Consider the following 21051-nt stretch of genomic DNA (forward strand, 5'->3'; position numbering starts at 1 on the left):
AGGAATCCCACTTCTTGAAGCTGCTTAGGAACAAGGGAGTGGCAGCTTAGGTTTCTTAACATCCAACTTTGGGGATATGTGTTATTTACATCTTAGGCAAATCAAAATTTATCCACATAGTCCCCAATGGGTATTCCCAGCTTCATATGTACTTTAAAACACATGAAGCTTTAGAGTGCAGTCAGTACTGAATGCAATTTTAAAGAGAAGGTGGAATGTTCCTATTAATGCACTGAATTTTATTTAGCAATTATATCTCAACTAGCATTGAAATGAAAAGGTCTGGTGAAACACTGAAATTCTCAAGCTCAATAGGCCCATTCATTCTATATTATTATAAGACACTAACATGAGGTCCTTTCACACTATGCAGTTATAGCATTGTGTCCACTATAACTCCTATGGCTGCATCTTGTGAAATTTGTGAAAGTTTCACAAGATGCAAACTTGAAGATTCCATAAAATGGATTCATAACAATTAAGGTTGATGACAATGCTATACTGGTGTAAGGTGAAAAGCCCCATGACTATATCACATGGAATTCTAGTGTTGGTAATTTGGTGAGGTGCAACTCGCTGGCTGAGACTTTTAATCACTTGTTCCTACGCTAGAGACCGAAGGAATACATTGGCTGAAACCATAATAGTAAGAATAGAATCATAGAGCCCAAGATTACAGCTATTTAGCCACTTTCTCTTTCAAGATACAGTATTGCATTCTACCCTCCAGGCCTTTCCTATATCTCCTCCTTCAGTCAGCCAGAATTCAATCAACATGGCACATGCTGGTGCTTTGTGGTGTTTTGGTTTCTTTTTTTTCTGGGTTTTTCCTGGTAGTCTTTTTTTTTTTTTTTTGCATGTGGAAAAATATTGGAATCCTCTCGCATTTGCTGATGTCTCAGTATATTCATAGTGCCATCTTGATAATGTGGAAAGTGGATGTACAGTAGTTGGACACGTTTATATGAAATAAAATGGGTGTTGGGATAAGTAAAGTACACAATGGGATAAGTAAAGTACACAATGACCGGTACCTGCAGAATTTAGTTAGCTGTTAGAGGGAAAGGAAGAGAGAATCATATTAATGCTACCTTTAGAATCTGTCACCAGACAAATGTTCTTACACTAGGGCTCTCTTCACATGGGCTGTTTTTCAGCGGTAGTGACAGGCTTTTGACAGTTTTGCCACAGAGCTCAATGGCTCCCATCCCACCCTGGGAAAGTACTTCTGAGATAGTGCCATGGTGAAACTGGCAAAAACTCCTGCCGCCAAAAAATAGTCAGCGGCAAAAGACCGAAGGCATCCTGTCTTTCCTTTGCAATCAACGTCTTGAGCCAGCTTACAGAGGCTTTCCCTCATGTGATGAGGTAGGGGGTAACCAAGACAGTACTGGGTGCAGGTCCACATGCCCACTGGGCAGGCGTTGCCAAAATTGACATGATCTGCGGTGAGATTCAGTGATTCCAGTGAAGCGTGTGAAAAGTCACAGTAGTAAAAGTCACACTAGTAAGTCACACTATTGGTAACAATATACCACAAAAACCATCAATTTGACACATGGGATTTCTCCAAAATATAATTCATTCATTAATTATACCAGAAATTTAGGCAGAATGCATCTGAGCTAGGGATTAATGGTAAACTGAAAAGTCGAACTTTCACTGGTATGCCGCCAAGCAATGTAGGTGTGGAAATATAATGGCCTGCAACAACAACAAAAAAGTAGAAGTATAAATACATAACACATTGCTCTACAATTATCTTCTTGACTTAAATTATGTCAACCCCTTGCCACACTGTAATCCATAGCTAAAGCAACTCTGAAAGATGATAATTTAATCTTTGTTTATAAATCTTTGAAGGAGAGTACATCACTTTCACAGATATGTTGGTCCACTGTCAAATAACTTGCCCTTATAAACTGAGTGGAAATCATGGGATCTTCTCCTTGTCGCTAGAGTGTAACTTTCAGCATTGCTCATAATTAGTTATGATGACTGGGGCTGTTGGAATTTCTAGAAGGCTGTGAAATTCTTGCCTTTACTAAAAATACAACTAAGAAGCAAGCCTGGTCCAGGGAGCAGACAGGAAATCTGGATGCAGAGTTTGGGATAAATGATATACTTATTGGGAATTCATACCTGAAACTTCATCAGCACTGGGTAAGAGGGAGAGAGAGGTCTCTTTGTAAAAAACCAGGTCAAATAACCTAAAGCTCTACATTTTTAGCATACAGTATTGTTTTGGGCTAAAAAGTACTATTCTATTATAATACCTCTCGATCCATTTTTTTTTAGTATGAATCAATATAGAATATTGTGTTGAACAAATCTTAATTCTTACCTGAAATATTGCCAAATGTGTGATCAAAATCAGGACCAGATGTAATGGGAAAAGTGGGACCATTAATTCGTACCCATTCATCATCATCAGCTAAATCCTGAATCCAGTAACAAAAGCCATCTTCAAAAGTACAATTAATTTTCTGGCTATCTTGAAATAAAATGTGAGCAAAATAATGTCACTCTGTGAATAATGAAAGTCAGTTTATTCATTGATTATCATTTTTTTTTTAAAAAAAGAATCACAAATGAAGTACTTTTGTGGAAAGTGATCCTCATGCCATAAAATGATATCACCCTGAAGTTAATTTTTGTGGCTATTGGGAAAAACATGACTGTAAGAATCATAATTCATGTATACATGCCCTGTAACAGTCATAGGCTTATTGGGTTTCTCAATTTGCCATGGCATCAGTCTAAATTCAACAAACACATCCTTGGTAAACAAGGAGATTTCAATAGGCATGTATATCTCTTACTTGCAATGCAATGCATGAGGAATTCTGGGAAAAGAGTAATTTTTCCCAAGTCACTAAAAAAAACATGCACACACACACACACCATGTTGTGCTCACATCAATAGCACAGGTAAACATTAATTCAGCTTTATCTGAATCATATGATTTGAGTGCTGTAATAACCATCCTCCCCAATGCAGGCCAATCTGATAGTACTGTAATTAAAGAAAAAAACTATAGAAAATACTTACTAGTTAGTTCACTGGTATTAAATGCAGTGTAGATTGCATTAAAGCCATTGTAATTTTCAGAATAATCTGTAGCAAATTCTACTGTGGCTTTATTAGAAAATATATAAATTGTACCAGGATTAGAGCCCCAGAGGACAGCTAAGAAAATGGAAAAAAATATCAAAGGAGGATAATGCTATATATGTTCATATGATCAGGAATCAATGCTAAAAAGTAAGAGAAATCTCCTATGCTTATAAAAGAATCAGAATAGAGAGGAATATGCAGGCAGAGCTCTAGCATGCCAGGCCTTTCCATTCCAGCTACCATTGCTATAGCCTTGGAAGGAGGGAGACATGGCTCCATTATGTCCCAGCAGCAGATGAAAGATTAGGCGGTTTCTGCTAGGCTTAGGATGAATATAAATTGCTGGTAAATCCACTGAACCTACTGGAGTTGATGTCCATACAATCCAGTCTGATTGAGACTACAAAAGAACTGCTGAAGTGATCATCGTCTCATCTTCAATGTTGTTATTGGTTGTGCTGTTTGGTTGTGCATTTAAGTAATCAGATCTAATTTGCCAAATAGTCACTGTTGAATGTTTTTATGCTGAATGTTTTTATATTGTGTAAATGCTATTTTAGATTGTAAGTCGCTCAGAGCACCTTAGTGGAGAGTGACTAATTAAGAAATAAAGTGAAGTGAAGTGAAGTGAAGTGAAGTGAAGTTATTGCCACTCCCAACTGGTCACAGACATCCATATAAGTTCCAGGCCATGGCAGGCTCCCTGTTCTGACATCAGCCTTTGCTGATACCCTCACCTTTTTCCTGGTCATTCAGGTGCCTCTACTGATGTCAGAAGGTGGCACCTGAGATGGCCATAGTTTGCCTGGAGCAGTGTGGCCAACTGGGAGTGACAACAACAGCAACATGAGCACAATCCATTCCCCTGCACTGATGAGTGCAAACAAATGATAATGGTAATTGTGTCTCATCTGGACAGTGGACTAGCCCAAACATAATGGATTCTAGCTTTCAACACTGCTCTAAAGTCATAGAAATTTCCAGGAAACTCCAGAGTATCATGTCACGATGAGAGCCAATTGTTAATTTAGGGTGAATCCAGGTTTTCATGCCCATGGAGATTTACCTTCGCTCCCTCCCCTGCTGCCATTTCCTCACATTTCACGATTTATTTAAATTGCAACCACATGGCAGGAAAGTGTCAAAACAACCCTTTTATAAGCCACTCTGGGAATGATTCTATACATCACAAATTGTGGATTATAACAGGCCACACTATAGTGCAACAGGGGCACTTTGAGCCACATTAGTGGTGAGAAGGTTTCTCAAATGCATCACCATACCAAAGACAGAATCTGTCATCTACCTCAAGATCTATTTATGACTGATCTAACATCTTTTTATGTTTCTTTTACCCATGTTTGAGTTAAGAGTGCTACAGTTAATACATGGTAACATGCAACATTGCATGATTGAGTATTGATACATGTATTTAAGAGTTTTCAATAGATTTAAAATAAAATACATAGGTTTAAAGAAAACAGCAAAAGTACTTTACCTCTTAAAATCTTTGTAAGACCTACACCTTCATAAATACTTAACGTGTCCACATAATTCTGTGTATCAAAAGCACTGAAGTTTAATTTAATAGACAGCTCAGGATTTACCCTTAAAAAAAGAGGACAATATGTTATATCCTTTAATGATATAAGATAATTTTTTACAATAGACATGCACCGAGAAATGTGAGGACAGTTCTACATGTTAATTGGGTTAATTCCAAATACTCACAACCATTTTTAATATGCTTGCCAAAGTTAGTTTGGAAGTACAGCAAAACACATTTTATGTGACCTGTAATCCTTTCTATATATTATTTTGCTAGCATTTGTATAGATAGAAGAACCATGGAAAATTGCATCTGACAATAAAAGACCTCAAGCAAAATGCCTGAAAAGTGACTCAGTAAAGTTAATTTAATGTGATGAGATAATTTCACTACAACTAAATTATTTTTCTACATTTATTAAAAAGAATGATGATATTAGATCTTGGTCGAGGGAAGAAACTCCTTCATTAAAAACAGAGCCGATACAAATTGAAAGGCCAAATTAAGACCTGATGTACATTAATCAACAATATCTCTGTTGATTTATTATTCCATGAGAAGATTACAACAGTATACCCAGGTGTTCAATACATTTATGTAATCATGGCAGGGCAGGAAGTATCAGATCAGGAGTAATTGGTTAAATATTTCTAGAAATATCCACACACTCATATGCACTTATTCAAAATTGACAGTTTCTAGAATTAGCTGAATTATATTTATTTCGCTACTCTGAGTATCTGAGTAACTACATGCAAATTTCGATCTTTGTGAATTTTGTTTTAGTGAAAGTTCCATCAAAGTGCACAAACTGAGCCTATGAATCACATTATTTCCTCTTTTCCACTACGGAGGTTATGGCAGAAAACATGGTTCAATTTGAAGTCTTAACAGTTTCTAATCTACAAAAAGCTTCCTACTCGGAGGCAACTATCAGGGTAGGGATTTAAAACGATATTGATATTATGACTTTGATCTGCCCAAACCAGAAGAGGTACTAGCCAGTTAGGAAAGCATGAATAATCATTCGTAGTTCACATTATATTGCACCTATACTGGAATGTATAAACAACATTCCTGAGATTTTCATACAGAAAAAAGTTGATTGCAGTTTAGTTATGATCTCGTATGTTATACAGGAAGTAACTTACTGTATAATCCATCGGCAAAAGAGGTTTGAAATATAGGGTTCAGGATAATGAATAGAGTGGAAAGACCCAGAGGAGCCATTCAGAATAAATTTTCCATCACAAGATGTAGCTGTAAATAAATAATAATTAACTTTTGAGTTAATTCCAAGTAAAAAAAGAGAGAATGTTTCAATATTTGATGGAAATGCTGTGTTTTCAAGAAGTGTTCTTTAATAACATATGCTGGAAAGAATATGTTTTATTAGCACACAGCATATATTGAGTATTAGTAATGTGATTTTTACTGTATAGCAGTAATCACATGCTATTTCTGTTGTGTGACTCTTAGGATCTCATCACATTAGTAAAAATCTCTGACGTAGGGCACTTCCTCCACACAGCTGGCACGGAATCTGCTGGATCTCACTCCATGATGTACAACTACTTCTGGTGGGGCTCCATGCCAGGTGGAAATATGTTTTAGTTATACTAGTTACTTGGAATATATCCTTATATTGCCTCTTCAAATTATTTGCATTGTTGAGAAAATCACAACATGCTTTTTGGTTCTTTTTAATTTTTAACCAGTTCTCTTGCAGTTTCTTAGAGCATTGTTTTGAAGAATATTTAAAGCTTGAGATATAGGACAATATCACATGACAGTATTCTCATTCCCCTATCATGTGGCTGCCTCCTGCAGAATTCTCGAATGTGTAGTTTAAGGAAGCTGAGGGCCTCTATAGCTGATATATATCCCTAGGCAGAATTAGATTCTATTGAACACAGTGTTATCTGGCTAAATATTAGCTCCTCCTGCCTATCGCCATCTTCATTTAAAAATGTGTTTTCTGTTAGTTTTAGTAAACACCAGTTTCAGATACCACAATGAAAAGCAGGGTATAAATAGCATAACATCAGGATGATTTTAATGGATCAAATCTCAAAAGCTTACTCTTACATGCAGCTAATTCGTACATACTCCAGAAATTATTTTAAATAAATTATAGCTCCAGACATTTGAAAGAAAACAGCTTAATAAAAATAGATGATATTTTAGATGGCTGTTTGCATTTCTGCAAAGGATGTAATTTTACTGTCTCTGGCTGAATGGGGTACTGATAGGATCACTCCATTTCATGGTGATTTTATCTTCATCATTAAAACTCGGAAGTGAAGGTTTGCTGCATCACCTGTTGTCTCCATTTCAGCTGAGAAGTTAATTGATTTCACTGAACTCTGACGGCCTCAGGAAGAAACTATTAGAATTACACCCTTCCTGTGCTATGTCTTTATACCTCAAGGCATATGTTAAAGACATATAATCCAAAGGGATATATAATGTGGAACGGATGCCACTGGGCACATTTTTTAAATAACAGGAAATTGGATATTTTTTATAAAATGACTACAAATCCTACTGTAAAATTTAACAGGAAAGATCCCACACTAATTTTCTTATGATGAATAGAGTATTGCCATTTTAGTAGTAGGTTGTAAGTAAGAAAAAAATGCTCAGAAATAGAAAGATTTGTATGTATTCTAGCATGCCAGACAACTTAGATTTTTGATTCAGTTTCTGCTAACTCCTATAGCTAGTAAGATACCTCGCAGAACTTTATTTTCCACTGTATTATTTAAGAATATATGCCAGCATGTTATACCATGACCAGACACCGACGACTTCATCAGATGGAGGTTTTTTCCTGTCCCAGTTTGCTGCCAGCATGCTGCTGGGATGGAGTCTGCAGGAGCCCATCATATGACACACTACACTTATATATACATCTCACATTTGTAGATTTATTTATTATGGGCATCTCTATGTGGTCTCCAAAAAATATAATACTTAAATACACTCCCCTCTTTTTAAAAAAATTCCCAAACAGTAAAAGTAGTTCTTGCACAAACTTCCCTTTCATCTGTTCATTGGAACTGTTCCGTTTTGATCAGTTCTGAAAGAGTAACTTTTCCTGCAGTTGTCATCAAGTTCTGCCGACAATTTCCTTTGAGAAAACATTATTAGCATTTTCTAAAAATTACAAGATAAAGACATGTGGCTAAAATAAACTGCTTCTATCTTTAACCTCTAGAAGGCAATGTTCTCATATAAAAATGCACTATATGACTAATAATCCCTTCACCCAGTTCTGGTAAACACATTAAAGTTATAACTGTTTGCCATTTCCCAACCATGGCTAATTAGCACATAATGCATATGTGAATAAAAGTTTGAAATTGGATCCAAATTGAAATTGAACTGCCTCTACATAACTAGAAGTTTAATATTGTTTTTAAGCAGTCAATTAGAGCCTAGACTGAATTTTGAGGCTACCATATTCTCTCACTGTATGCATGCGATATAGATAGGATTAGATAGTATAATTTCTGATTATCTGTATATATATATTTGTATCCTACCAATGATCGAACTAATATAATACTCTTACTATCTTAATAGGAAAATAATCTAAATGAAACTGATGCTACAAGATTACATATGTATTTCCTGACATGTAAAAGTACAACAATATTGAATTGCTTCCAATTTTTTAAAATGTCATTCACATTGTTAACAAATTCAGTAGAGTTCATAGGGTAAGTGCTGAAGCTCAAGTTCTTACCACATGTTTTTTCATCTTCATCAGAACCATCTGGACAGTTTGGTTTTCCGTCACAAAATAATTCCTGTTTTATGCAGCTCACACCATCAGCACAAAGTCCATCAGGAAACAAACATTTCACTAAAATACATTTTAAAAGGCATTAAGGATACAGAAAACACTCTTGTTTTTATCATCTCAACGTTCAATTAAGTGCTTCTGTTACCTTTTCATATATAACCTAAGCACCCCTGTAAACTCTGGGTGTCACTCATGTTCTCAAGCCTTAACAATAGAAACTTGTTACTTGCAAGGATAGGATGGTCCTCTGGACACCTTGGCCGTATCTATAATGCTGACTGACATCACTTTAATGTGTTTATATAGCTAAATATCATCTCCTAAAGCACTTTTTTTTAAAAAAAAGTGTTTCCTGTCCTACCTAAAGATGTGAGGATAAAACCTGGGAACTTTTCATAGAATCATAGAATCAAAGAGTTGGAAGAGACCTCATGGGCCATCCAGTCCAACCCCTTGCCAAGAAGCAGGAATATTGCATTCAAATCACCCCTGACAAATGGCCATCCAGCCTCTGCTTAAAAGCTTCCAAAGAAGGAGCCTCCACCACACTCCGGGGCAGAGAGTTCCACTGCTGAACGGCTCTCACAGTCAGGAAGTTCTTCCTAATGTTCAGGTGGAATCTCCTCTCTTGTAGTTTGAAGCCATTGTTCCGCGTCCTAGTCTCCAAGGAAGCAGAAAACAAGCTTGCTCCCTCCTCCCTGTGGCTTCCTCTCACATATTTATACATGGCTATCATATCTCCTCTCAGCCTTCTCTTCTTCAGGCTAAACATGCCCAGTTCCCTAAGCCGCTCCTCATAGGGCTTGTTCTCCAGACCCTTGATCATTTTAGTCGCCCTCCTCTGGACACATTCCAGCTTGTCAATATCTCTCTTGAATTGTAGTGCCCAGAATTGGACACAGTATTCCAGATGTGGTCTAACCAAAGCAGAATAGAGGGGTAGCATTACTTCCTTAGATCTAGACACTATGCTCCTATTGATGCAGGCCAAAATCCCTTTGGCTTTTTTGGCTGCCACATCACATTGTTGGCTCATGTTTAACTTGTTGTCCATGAGGACTCCAAGATCTTTTTCACACGTACTGCTCTCGAGCCAGGCATTGTCCCCCATTCTGTATCTTTGCATTTCATTTTTCCTGCCAAAGTGGAGTATCTTGCATTTGTCACTGTTGAACTTCATTTTGTTAGTTTTGGCCCATCTCTCTAATCTGTCAAGATCATTTTGAATTCTGCTCCTGTTCTCTGGACTATTGGCTATCCCTCCCAATTTGGTGTCGTCTGCAAACTTGATGATCATGCCTTCTAGCCCTTCATCTAAGTCATTAATAAAGATGTTGAACAGGACCGGGCCCAGGACGGAACCCTGCGGCACTCCGCTCGTCACTTCTTTCCAAGATGAAGAGGAAGCATTAGTGAGCACTCTCTGTGTTCGTCCACTTAACCAATTACAGATCCACCTCACCGTAGTTTTGCCTAGCCCACATTGGACTAGTTTCCTTGCCAGAAGGTCATGGGGGACCTTGTCGAAGGCCTTACTGAAATCCAGGTACGCTACATCCACGGCATTCACCGCATCTACCCAGCTTGTAGCTCTATCGAAGAAAGAGATCAGATTAGTCTGGCATGACTTGTTTTTGATAAATCCATGTTGACTATTAGCGATGACTGCATTTGTTTCTAAGTGTTTGCAGACCGCTTCCTTAACAATCTTTTCCAGAATCTTGCCCGGTATCGACGTGAGGCTGACCGGACGGTAGTTGTTTGGGTCGTCCTTTTTTCCCTTCTTGAAGACTGGGACCACATTGGCCCTCCTCCAATCTGCTGGAACTTCTCCCGTTCTCCAAGAACTCTCAAAGATGGTTGCCAATGGTTCCGAAATGACTTCTGCTAGTTCCTTCAGTACTCTTGGGTGTAGTTGATCTGGCCCTGGGGACTTGAACTCATTAAGAGCGGCCAGGTATTCCTGGACGACTTCTTTCCCAATTTGGGGTTGGATGTCCTCCAATCCCTCATCCACTCCATCTTGCTGAGGTTGAAGACTCTCTTTTTGTGAGAAGACCGAGGCAAAGAAGGCATTTCCCTGTCCCCTGTCAGCATTGCCCCATCTTCTCCTCGAAGAGGTCCTATCGCCTCCTTGTTTTTCCTTTTTCTACTGACATAAGAATAGAAGCCCTTTTTATTGTTTTTAATGTCCCTGGCAAGTCTGAGCTCGTTTTTTGCTTTAGCTTTGCGGACCTTTTCCCTACAGGTGTTGGCTATTTGTTTGAATGTGTTCCTCATGGTTTGGGAATTATGCTGCTCTCCAGATGTTGGACTGCTACTTTCTCTAAGCCAAGCTATTATTGACTGTGAAGAGTGCCTGTTTCGCATCCCTGCTTTACATTAATATGCTTAGCAGTACCATGTGCCTTTATATCAAGTGTGGGTAATGTATGATCCTTGATCTGAGTGTAGCTCAAAGTCATTGACCATCTCTGCTAATCCCCACCCACATGACCCCCACCGACACCTCATTAACCTCTAATACAACTTACATTTGCAAAACTATTGGAAGTCGGGGTGGGGGGGAGGGAGAGTCCCCTGGGAACTTGTTGGTTATGCTTTTGTTAGAAAATAGGTCCATGACACCTGACTGAGGATGGCAGGTGTCTCCCTATAGCTCCCTAATTCTTACTTATTCTTTCTCTGTTCCTCCAACCATTCCTGCTGCCCATCCCTGTCTTCTATTCTTGTGCAAAGTAAGCATCAGATAGACTGAGACACTTATAAAACACTTCTGAGACTATTAAATCCAGTGAAAGAGCCATTAGTGGCCTACCAAAAACTTCAGACCATTTACTTTATTGATAGGAATAATATTATACATAAAACCCCAGTTCAATTATTTCTTTTTAACTCCATATCGGAAAACTAAACCACAATGCCATCTACTGGAGAAAGAAAACAGTCCATCATAAAAAAAATCCTTCATGATCCCTTTCCTTTCTAAGGATAACAAAAGTATACTTGCTCATCAGTTTTAAAAAAGAAATATGTTTATTACTTGTGTAATTTTTATCCCATCTTGTCAACAGAACTGGGAACAAGGTGGTTCACAACATGTGAACACAGAAACATACAAAATTCATAATATTAAAAGTAAGGTAAATATATTACACCACTAAATTATAGTAAAAACTAAATGATTTTTTAAATAAAATATTAACCATCTAGCATGGAGTCTAGCTTCTAAAATGGAGATGTGTTGGGATAATTTCATGCTTAAACTCAGTCTTTATTCAATTTCACTTAATACTGTAGGTGGAAAAGACCCTCGGCATATCATTTGACATTTATTCTGATGGCAAAGATACCTAAAGAGATACTTTTTTAAGGCTTCAAGAAAGGGAAAATACACCAATCACTACATCTCTCCTGACATACATGCAGAGAGAGATCTCAATTCACATAGCATACTCTAAAATGGAAAAAGCTAAAGTCAGAAGTAAAGACTTGCTGGCCAATGGTTGCTTTCTGTTTGGTTATGTTTTATTAGTTTTATTGTTTTAATATAGTTGATTGTTATATGTTTTAATTATGTTATTGTGAAACTTTGTTTATATTGGGCTTAGTCCCCCTGTAAGCTGCCCCGAGTTCCTTTGGGGAGATGGAAGAGGGATATAAGAATAAAGTTATTATTATTATTATTATTATTATTATTATTATTATTATTATTTGAAACACAACAAGATGAGTCCACAGCAGACACTCTGCTGGCTGTTGTATTGGATCACACAGAAGACACTTCCCAAGTGTCTAGGACTGTGTGATGTATCGGTGAATAATGCGTGCAGATCCCAGTAAGGTGGCCTTCTGCAGCTGGCAGATGGTAATCTCGTCAGCGTTGCTTGTGTTTAAGTGCAGGCCAAGGTCTTTAGGCACTGAACCCAGGGTGCCAATCACCATTGGGACTACCTTGACTGGTTTGTGCCAGAGTCTTTGCAGTTCAATCTTTAAATCCCCATATCATGTCAGCTTTTCCATTTGTTTCTCTTCAATCCTGTTGTCACCTGGGATTGCAACATCAACAATCCATGCTTTGATTATTATTATTATTATTATTAATAATAATAATAATAATAATAATATCCATTCTACACAACCAATCAGAATGAGAGCAGAAACAGAGAGGAGAGAAGAAATAGATGCATTCTAACTGTCATACAGGAGACAGAGGAAACGGGAAACCCTCAGCCTATTCAAAGCGAACTACCTTGTTCCTCATTGAGGAATCGAAAGTTGGGCAATGTGGGTTTGAATTCCAACACCTTTATGAGGCCTTTCTGGAGATTTGTGGCAACCATCTTGGATACTAACCTGTTGATAGTGAAGAACTGCTGATACTAAATGTTCTAAAATCTGCAAAACAAATTCAAAAGAATCCTGATTATTATTTCTTTGAAATCAAATGTTATCTATTTATTTTTGCTTATGACATTGATGGGGCAAAACACACATCTTTGGGGTTTTTGGGGGAGTGGGGATGATCAATAATTTTTTCCAAATACTTCGTTGATCAAATTTATATTTACTAACCGGGTGTTGTGAAAGGATTGCTTGTGGTAGATTCTCCCATATCTGAAAAGCAAAATGAACAAACTGAAAATTACTTCTTAAAGCAAAGTTTGCCTCCATCCTATTTTAGAAACTTCATGCAACAACTATACTGCTTTGGCCATTGGAAAATGTCGATAATTTTCCTTATAAATGTCTGACCTCATCTACACAGGCCATTTAATCTAAGGCTGGTCTGGAGTAGTAGCACTACCCATCTCCATCCTACAATGCTGGTGAGATGGAGTCCAAACTGCTCAGCAGAGCCAAAACCATTTTGGCCTTGCTGGGTTGTCACCATACCTTGGAGGTCCTCTGTCCCCACTGTCAGACCATCATAAAGATTTTGAGAGCTCCTTGCCATTGCTGAGTGCATGCACTCACGTCAGCAAAGGTGTCTACCTGGGAGTAATGTATCTCCTGAGGTGCAGATATATCTTTGTCATCCTGGTGCAGCTGCAGTGGTAGTCAGGGAACTCCAAAAATAAATAAATAAACCAACAAACAACCCCCTGGCCATCTTTGGGTGAATCAGAGAGGGAAAGAGAATCACTCCTTCTTTCCCACTCCCTGATCCAAGTAGCACAAGTGCCTTTGCTAATATCAACAATGACACCCATGGACAGACAGGAGTTATTTGGAGTTCATTGGCCAAAGCTACAATGGTGAAAGGATGACAAAGGTAAGGGTGGCTGCCCAGAGATGCCAACCCAGTTTTGTCCTCACTGGACGATCTGAACTCTGTCCTGTCATTTCATCAGTACAGAGGTAGGCTGTATAGGTAGCCCTAAGGCCAATTTGAAGTTCTTCAAACCAGTTGTCTTTGCCTGTGTAGATGTGCCCACAGATTGGATACTCCAAGTGAGAATTTTATACACATATTCCCACCCCATAATGTACCATGAAGACTAATGAAGCATTCAAAGTCTTGCCCCACTTATATGCCATTATTCACCCTGAAGTTTTTTTACTTACAAACTTACTCATATTTTGCTCATACAGCTACTTTGCTTCCCCTTATTTGATTAGAATACAAGCAAAGGAGTTAAGCTAAATTACTTCTCAATTATTTTCAACAATTTAAAATAATTACCTATTATTTCTATGCTGTTCACATCAATGTTGAATGTCTGCAAAAAGTCACTTTTATTTCCTTCAATGCCAAAAGCCAGTTCATTCCTTATTTTTCCATTTGATACCCATTGTGAAAAGAAAAGGTTGAACAGTACAATGATACTGCCATTTCTGCAAAACAAGTGATAACCCACAAAGAGGCAAGGAAATTAATCAAGGAGGCAGGGTGTTATGAACTTAGCTTTCTTGACTATGTTGAATTACTCTGTTACCAGGTGACAAATGGATGCCAAGAGGTTTAAAAACAAAAATAATATTGTTTCTTATGGTTGCAAGTTTTGTCCCTGCCTCTAAAATATGATACCCTTCCATTCCTTAGAAGCACAGAAAAAACTTTGCACCAACTGGCAAATAATAAATGAAGTTTTAGCATAAATTGGCTAAACCATGTATTTATTTAGGACATTTTTGTATTATTATTTTTTGTATTTAAAAATTGCAGAGCAGTTTGGCATATGAAAACGTTACAAACCAGAATGTTAAATAATACTAAAACAATGAAAACACTTTATTGAAAAGAAGTGGTCTTGAACATTGAGGAACTACCCTATAGAATACTCCTGTGTAAGTCTGGGAATTTCAGTCAAAAAAATACCCCCCAGTTGACATTCATTGGTTAATGTGAGTACTGTCCCTTAACTCTTATAAAAAGGAACCATCTCTTTCTTTCAGTAGCTTGAAAGGTAAGTGCATGTTCCATTGTGGGAGAACTTCTACTCTACTCAACCCTTTCTGTTGTGGCACTGCTTTTGGCCTTTTTAGGTCTCTGGGCAGGGAAATGGCAGAAATAGCCAGGGATGGCTGGTCCCTTGGGGTGGCATTGGTGTTTTCCTCTCTCTGCAAAATGACCCTGGACTTATCCTCAGGTCATATAAAAATTCATAATGTTGGCTCCAGAACCTGTTCTTGACTCACACATGAGTCAACTTGTACATAAGTATAAACAGTAATAGTCATGTTGTCTGATTTGGTGTGATGTAGCTCTTAGAATTTTTGTTATATGCTAGTAGATAACTAAACTCACCCACCCCCACTTACAAAGATGCCACAAAACATTTTATCCAAAGTAATTTCTGCTTAGTATCTCTTTTTCCATATTCTTACCTCACTGGAAATACCTTTTAAAAATGTCCTCAAACAGAAACTGAGAGATTACCTAAAGATCTACTATTTGTAGCAAATGAAGATATATAGAATCAATGACTATCTATTCGTTTTCTTGTTGAAGGGACTTTTAGCCAGTTTCACTAAGTTTGCTGTAGGCCATAGCTCAATGTTAGAACACATATTTTAGACGAAAGAGATCTCAGTTTCATCTCCTGGTCTGTCTGGTTTAAAAAGCTGAAAACTAACAATAACTACAACGACACAGAACAAGATGGATCAATGCTCTGACAGTATACCTGCATGATGTATGATGAGTTAAAAGTATTAAATGCATTATCTTAATTTGGAATTTAATTAAATTTACTGACATTGCAATCTAGGCAGGAAACATTGCAGCTATGTTGTTATTAATAGGTGATATAAAATGTAAAACCAGAAGACTGCAAGATGCCATTGCATTTTAGGTAAATGCAGAAAATGACTGTGATAACACAAAGTGTTGAGATCAGCTTAATGACCCAAGAAAGAAAAAGCTCTAAGATAGCAAAATTACATGAGCCACATTCCATGAGTAGGAGGGGAGCATCTGAGGCAACATAATACTGAAGATTTACAGTTTTAATTTTAAATGTTAAAATGAATAGTTGTTTTTATTTTTTTAAATTTAGTTTACAACTCCAGAAACTGTTAAAAGAAGGAATTGTTTTAACATTTAACAAGAAGTAAATAGGAATTTATCTCACAACCCAACATTGCAGCTGGACTGTCACATTTACTGATGATTCCATGTGAACCACATTGCTGGTCTGCATCCTTCCCATGATTCTCCCATCCTTAGCTATTAATCCAACAATAGCTCCCAAACACAGAACAATAGGTCCCTTCCACTTCTGTGCCAGAATCCCAGCAATAATGTGACATCAGGGAATGGGATTTTCTTCTTCCCATTCCCGCATCCCAAGATATACAATTTCTGTTTGTTTTATATATTACTAGCTTGGGGACCCAGTGCTGCCTGGGTTATTAGAGAAAGGTATTGTGTGGGAAATGTGTTCTTTATCAGTTATCAGTTAGGTACTGCGAATCCCATCATGCATGGTCCACCCTCCTCCAAACAGCAACTGGATGTAGAGTGGGTCATGGGGGCTTTGTGGGCCAAGGTTGATCCTGATAAGTCATTGGATCAGGGTCTCAGTGGTCTCAGAAAGTGAGTTAAGGTCTTGCAAGTCCCATCATCCAGAGTCTGTTCTCCCCCAAACCTCACCAGAATGTTGAGTTGGCCATGGGGGCTCTCTGTGCCAAGTTCAGTCTTTAGTGGTATTTGGATGAGTGCCGCTGTGGTATCAGGAAGTGAGTGAAGGTACTGCAAGTCCCATCATCCATCATCCATCCTCCTCCAAACACTGGGATGTAGAGTGGCTCATGGGGGCTCTCTGAGGCAAGAGAGAGCCCAAGACTGCTTCCCAAGACTGCTGCAAACCACCTCTAATGACTGATCAAGACCATTGATCAGTCATTAGATGAGGTTTGCAGCAGTCTTGGGAAGTGAATGGAGGTACTTAAAGTTCCATCATCCATGGTCTGTCCTCCTTGAAAGTACACCAGGATGTAGAGTGGGTCATGGGGGCTCTGTATGCCAAGGTTGGTCTTGATCAGTCATTTATGAGGGTCTCAGTGGTCTCAGGAAGTGAGTGAAGTTACTGCAAGTCCCATCATCCATCTCTAAATTCTTCCAAACCACACCAGGATGTAAAGTGGGTCATGCGGGCTCTCTGTGTGAATTGTGGTCCTGATCCATCATTGTTGGCAGTTGTAATGGTCTCAGGAAGGGAGTGCAGGTATTGCAAGTTCCATCATACATGGTCCATCCTTCTCCAAACCGCACCAGGATGTAGAATGGGTCATGGGGGCTCTGTGTGCCAAGTTTGGTCTTGATCAGTCATTGGAAGAGGGTCACCGGGGTTTCAGTAACTGAGTTATGATACTGCAATTCCCATCATCCGTGGTCCATTCTCCTACAAACTGCAGCATGATATAGAGTGGGTCATGGGGGCTCTGTATGGCAAGTTTAGTCTTGATCAGTCATTGGATAAAGGTCTCAGTGGTTTCAGTAAGTGAGTGAAGGTACTGCAAGTCCCATCTTCCATGGTCCATCCTCCTTCAAACTGCAGCAGGATGTAGAGTGGGTCATGGGTGCTCTGTGTGCCAAGTTTGATCTAGATCAGTCATTGGATGAGGGTTGCAGCTGTCTCGGGAAGTGAGTGAAGGTATTGCAAGTCGCATAATCCGAAGTCCATTCTCCCTAAACTGCACCACAGTGTTGAGTTGGCCATGAGGGCTCTCTGTGCCAAGTTTGGTCTGTCTAGGTAATTGGATGAGTGTTGCTGTGGTTAAAGGAAGTGAGTGAAGGTACTTCAAGTCCCATCATCCATGGTCTGTCCTCCTTCAAACTGCAGTAGGATGTAGAGTGGGTCATGGGGGCTCTGTGTGCCAACTTTGGACTGTACTGGTCTTTGTTGAGGGCCTCTGTGGTCTGTGGGAACAGAAGGGTTGGAAAATACTACAAATCCCATCATCCATTGTCCATCCTCCTACAAACCTCACAAGGACGTAAGGGAGGATCATGGGGTTATGTGTGCCAAGTTTGGTCTTGATCAGTCACTGGGTGAGTGTCGCAGCAGTCTCGTGAAGTGAGTGGGGGTACTTCAAGTCCCATCCTCCATGATCCACCCTCCTCCAAACTGCAGTAGAATGTAATGTGGGTCATAGGGGCTCTGTGTGCCAACCATGGTCTTTATTGGTCTTTGTTGTTTGCCACAGTTGTCTGTGGGAACCGAAGGGTTTCAAAGTACTTCAATTCCCATCTTCCTTTGTCCATCCTCCCCTGAACCTCACCAGGACGTAAAGGGGGTAATGGTTATGGGTGCCAAGTTTGGTCCAGGTCTGTCACCCGAGCTTGTCACAGTGGCCTGTGAAAGTGGGAGCCAATCAGAAAGATGCCACATACACCTATGTCTGCCCTCCACATACAAACATTCACTTTTGTTATATACTAGCTTGGGGACGCGGCACTGCCCGGGTTATTTGAGAAAGGAATTATGTATCAAGGTTGGTCTTTATCACTTATTTATATGGCTCACAGTGATCTCAGGAAGTTAGTGAAGGTACTGTAAGTCCCATCATCTGTGGTCCATCCTCCTCTAAATAGCACCAGGGGTGTAGAGTGGCTCATGGGGGCTCTGTGTGCCAAGTTTGGTCTTGATCGGTCATTAGATGAGGGTTGTAGCAGTCTTGGGAAGTGAGTGGAGGTACTTCAAGTCCCATCATCCAAGGTCCATCCTGCTTGAAACTGCACCAGGATGTAGAATGGGTCATGGGGGTTCTGTGTGCCAAGTTTGGTCTTGATCAGTCATTGGTTGAGGGTCGTAGAGGTCTCAGAAAGTGAGTGAAGGTACTGCTAGTCCCATCATCCGTGGTCCATCTTCCTCCAAGCAGCACCAAGATGTAGAGTGGGTCATGGGTGCTCTGTGTGCCAAGTTTGGTCTTGATCAGTCATTGGATGAGGTTCGCAGTGGTCTTGGGAAGTGAATGAAGTTACTTCAAGTCCAATTATCCATTGTCCATCCTCCTCAAATCTGCACTAGGATGTAGAGAGGGTCATGGTGGCTCTGTGTGTCAACTTTGGTCTTGATCAGTCATTGGATGTGGGTCATAGTGGTCTCGGGAAGTGAGTGGAGGTACTTCAAGTCCCATCATCCATGGGCCATCCTCCTCCAAACTGTAGTAGGATGTTCAATGGGTCACGGGTGCTCTGTGTGCCAACCTTGGTCTTTGTTGGTCTTTGTTGGGGGCTGCAGTGGTCTGTGGAATCTGAAGTGTTGGAAAGTATTACAAATCCCATCATCCATTGTCCACCCTCCCCCAAACCTCACCAGGATGTAAAAGGGATCACGGGGGTTATGTGTGCCAAGTTTGGTCTTATTCAGTCATTGTTGAGGGTCGCAGCAGTCTCGGAAAGCAAGTGGAGGTACTTCAAGTCCCATAATCCATGGTCTGCCCTCCTCCAAACTGCAGTAGGATGTAGAGTGGGTCACGGGGGCTCTGTGTGCCAAGTTTGGTCTTTATCAGTCTTTGTTGGGGGCCATAGTGGTCCTTGGGAACCAAACCCTTTGAAAGTACTACAAAATCCCATAATCCGTGGTCCACCTCCCCCAAACAGCACCAGGACATAATGGGGGTCATGGGGGCTGTGTGTGCCAAGTTTGGTCCAGGTGCGTCACCCGTGTTGGTCACAGTGGCCTGTGAAAGTGGCAGCCAATCAGAAAGCTGCCACATACACTTCCGTCCTTCCTTCCTCCCTTCCGCCCTCAGCATACATACAAACAAACATTCACTTTTATTATATACTAGCTTGGGGACCCGGCGCTGTCTGGGTTATTTGAGAAAGGAATTACGTCTCAAGGTTGTTCTTTACAAGTTATTTATATGGCTCGCAGTGGTCTCAGAAAGTGAGTTTAGGAACTGCAAGTCCCATCCTCCATAGTCTGTTCTCCCCCAAACCTCACCAGAACGTTGAATTGTCCAAGAGGGCTCTCTGTGCCAAGTTTGGTCTTTATTGATATTTGGATAAGTGTCGCTGTGGTTTCAGGAAGTGAGTGAAGGTACTGGAAGCCCCATCATCCATTGTACGTCCTTCTCCAAACAGCATCGGGATGTAGAGTGGGTCATGGGGGCTCTGTGTGCCAAGTTTGGTCTTGATTGGACATTAAATGAGGGTTACAGAAGTCTTGGGAAGGGAGTGAAGGTACTTGAAGTCCCATCATCCATGGTCTGCCCTCCTCGAAAATGCACCAGGATGTAGATTGGGTCATGGGGACTCTGTGTGCCAAGTTTGGTCTTGATCAGTCATTGGAGAGGGTCTCAGTGGTCTCAGGAAGTGAGTGAAGTGACTTCAAGTCCCATCATCCATTGTCAAATTCTTCCAAACCATACCAGGATGTAGAGTGGGTCATGCGGGCTCTCTGTGTAAATTGTGGTCCTGATCCATCATTGTTGGCAGTTGTAATGGTCTTAGGAAGGGAGTGCAGGTATTGCAAGTCCCATCGTCCATGGTGCATCCCCTTCCAAACTGCACCAGGATGTAGAGTGCATCATGGAGACTCAGTGTGCCAAGTTTGGTCTTTATCAGTAATTGGATGAGGGTTGCAGTGGTCTCAAGAATTGAGCAAAGGTACTGCAAGTCCCATAATCCATGGTCCATCCCTGGCCAAACCACACCAGGACGTAAAGTGGGTCATGAGAGGTCTATGTGCCAAGTTTGGTCCTGATCAGTCATTGGATGAGGTTAACAGCAGCCTCAGAATGTGAGTGAAGGTTCTGCAAGTACCATAATCCATGGTTCATCCTCCTCCAAACTGCAGTAGGATGTCGAATGGGTCTTGCAGGCTGTGTGCCAAGTTTGGTCTGTATTGGTAATTTTCTGACAGAGCCCCTTCATTGTTTGCAGTTGCAATGGTCTTAGGAAGGGAGTGCAGGTATTGCAAGTCCCATTGTCCATGGTGCATCCCCCTCCAAACTGCACCAGGATGTAGAGTGCATCATGGAGACTCAATGTGCCAAGTTTGGTCTTGATCAGTCATTGGATTAGGGTCGCAGTGGTTTCAGTAAATGAGTAAAGATACTGCAAGCCCCATCATCCATGGTCCATCCCCCTTGGAACTGCATCAGGATGTAGAGTGG

At 40.1% G+C, this 21051-nt stretch overlaps 1 protein-coding gene across 1 annotated transcript in view; it reads right to left on the reverse strand.

Annotated features, from left to right (window-relative positions):
• Positions 1–21051, reverse strand: part of TMPRSS15 (transmembrane serine protease 15) — a 124078-nt gene that overhangs the window by 29528 nt on the left and 73499 nt on the right. Inside the window, exons 4-12 of the mRNA XM_067466229.1 lie at positions 14165–14316; positions 13054–13095; positions 12835–12876; positions 8419–8538; positions 5819–5927; positions 4617–4726; positions 3053–3190; positions 2345–2494; positions 1599–1704 (exon numbers count right to left, since the gene is read on the reverse strand). Of these exons, the coding sequence (XP_067322330.1) occupies positions 1599–1704; positions 2345–2494; positions 3053–3190; positions 4617–4726; positions 5819–5927; positions 8419–8538; positions 12835–12876; positions 13054–13095; positions 14165–14316 (969 nt within the window). The remainder of the gene's footprint in view (positions 1–1598; positions 1705–2344; positions 2495–3052; positions 3191–4616; positions 4727–5818; positions 5928–8418; positions 8539–12834; positions 12877–13053; positions 13096–14164; positions 14317–21051) is intronic.

The sequence above is a fragment of the Anolis sagrei genome, chromosome 3, assembly GCF_037176765.1.
Source record: "Anolis sagrei isolate rAnoSag1 chromosome 3, rAnoSag1.mat, whole genome shotgun sequence".
Taxonomy (NCBI): Eukaryota; Metazoa; Chordata; class Lepidosauria; order Squamata; family Dactyloidae; genus Anolis; species Anolis sagrei.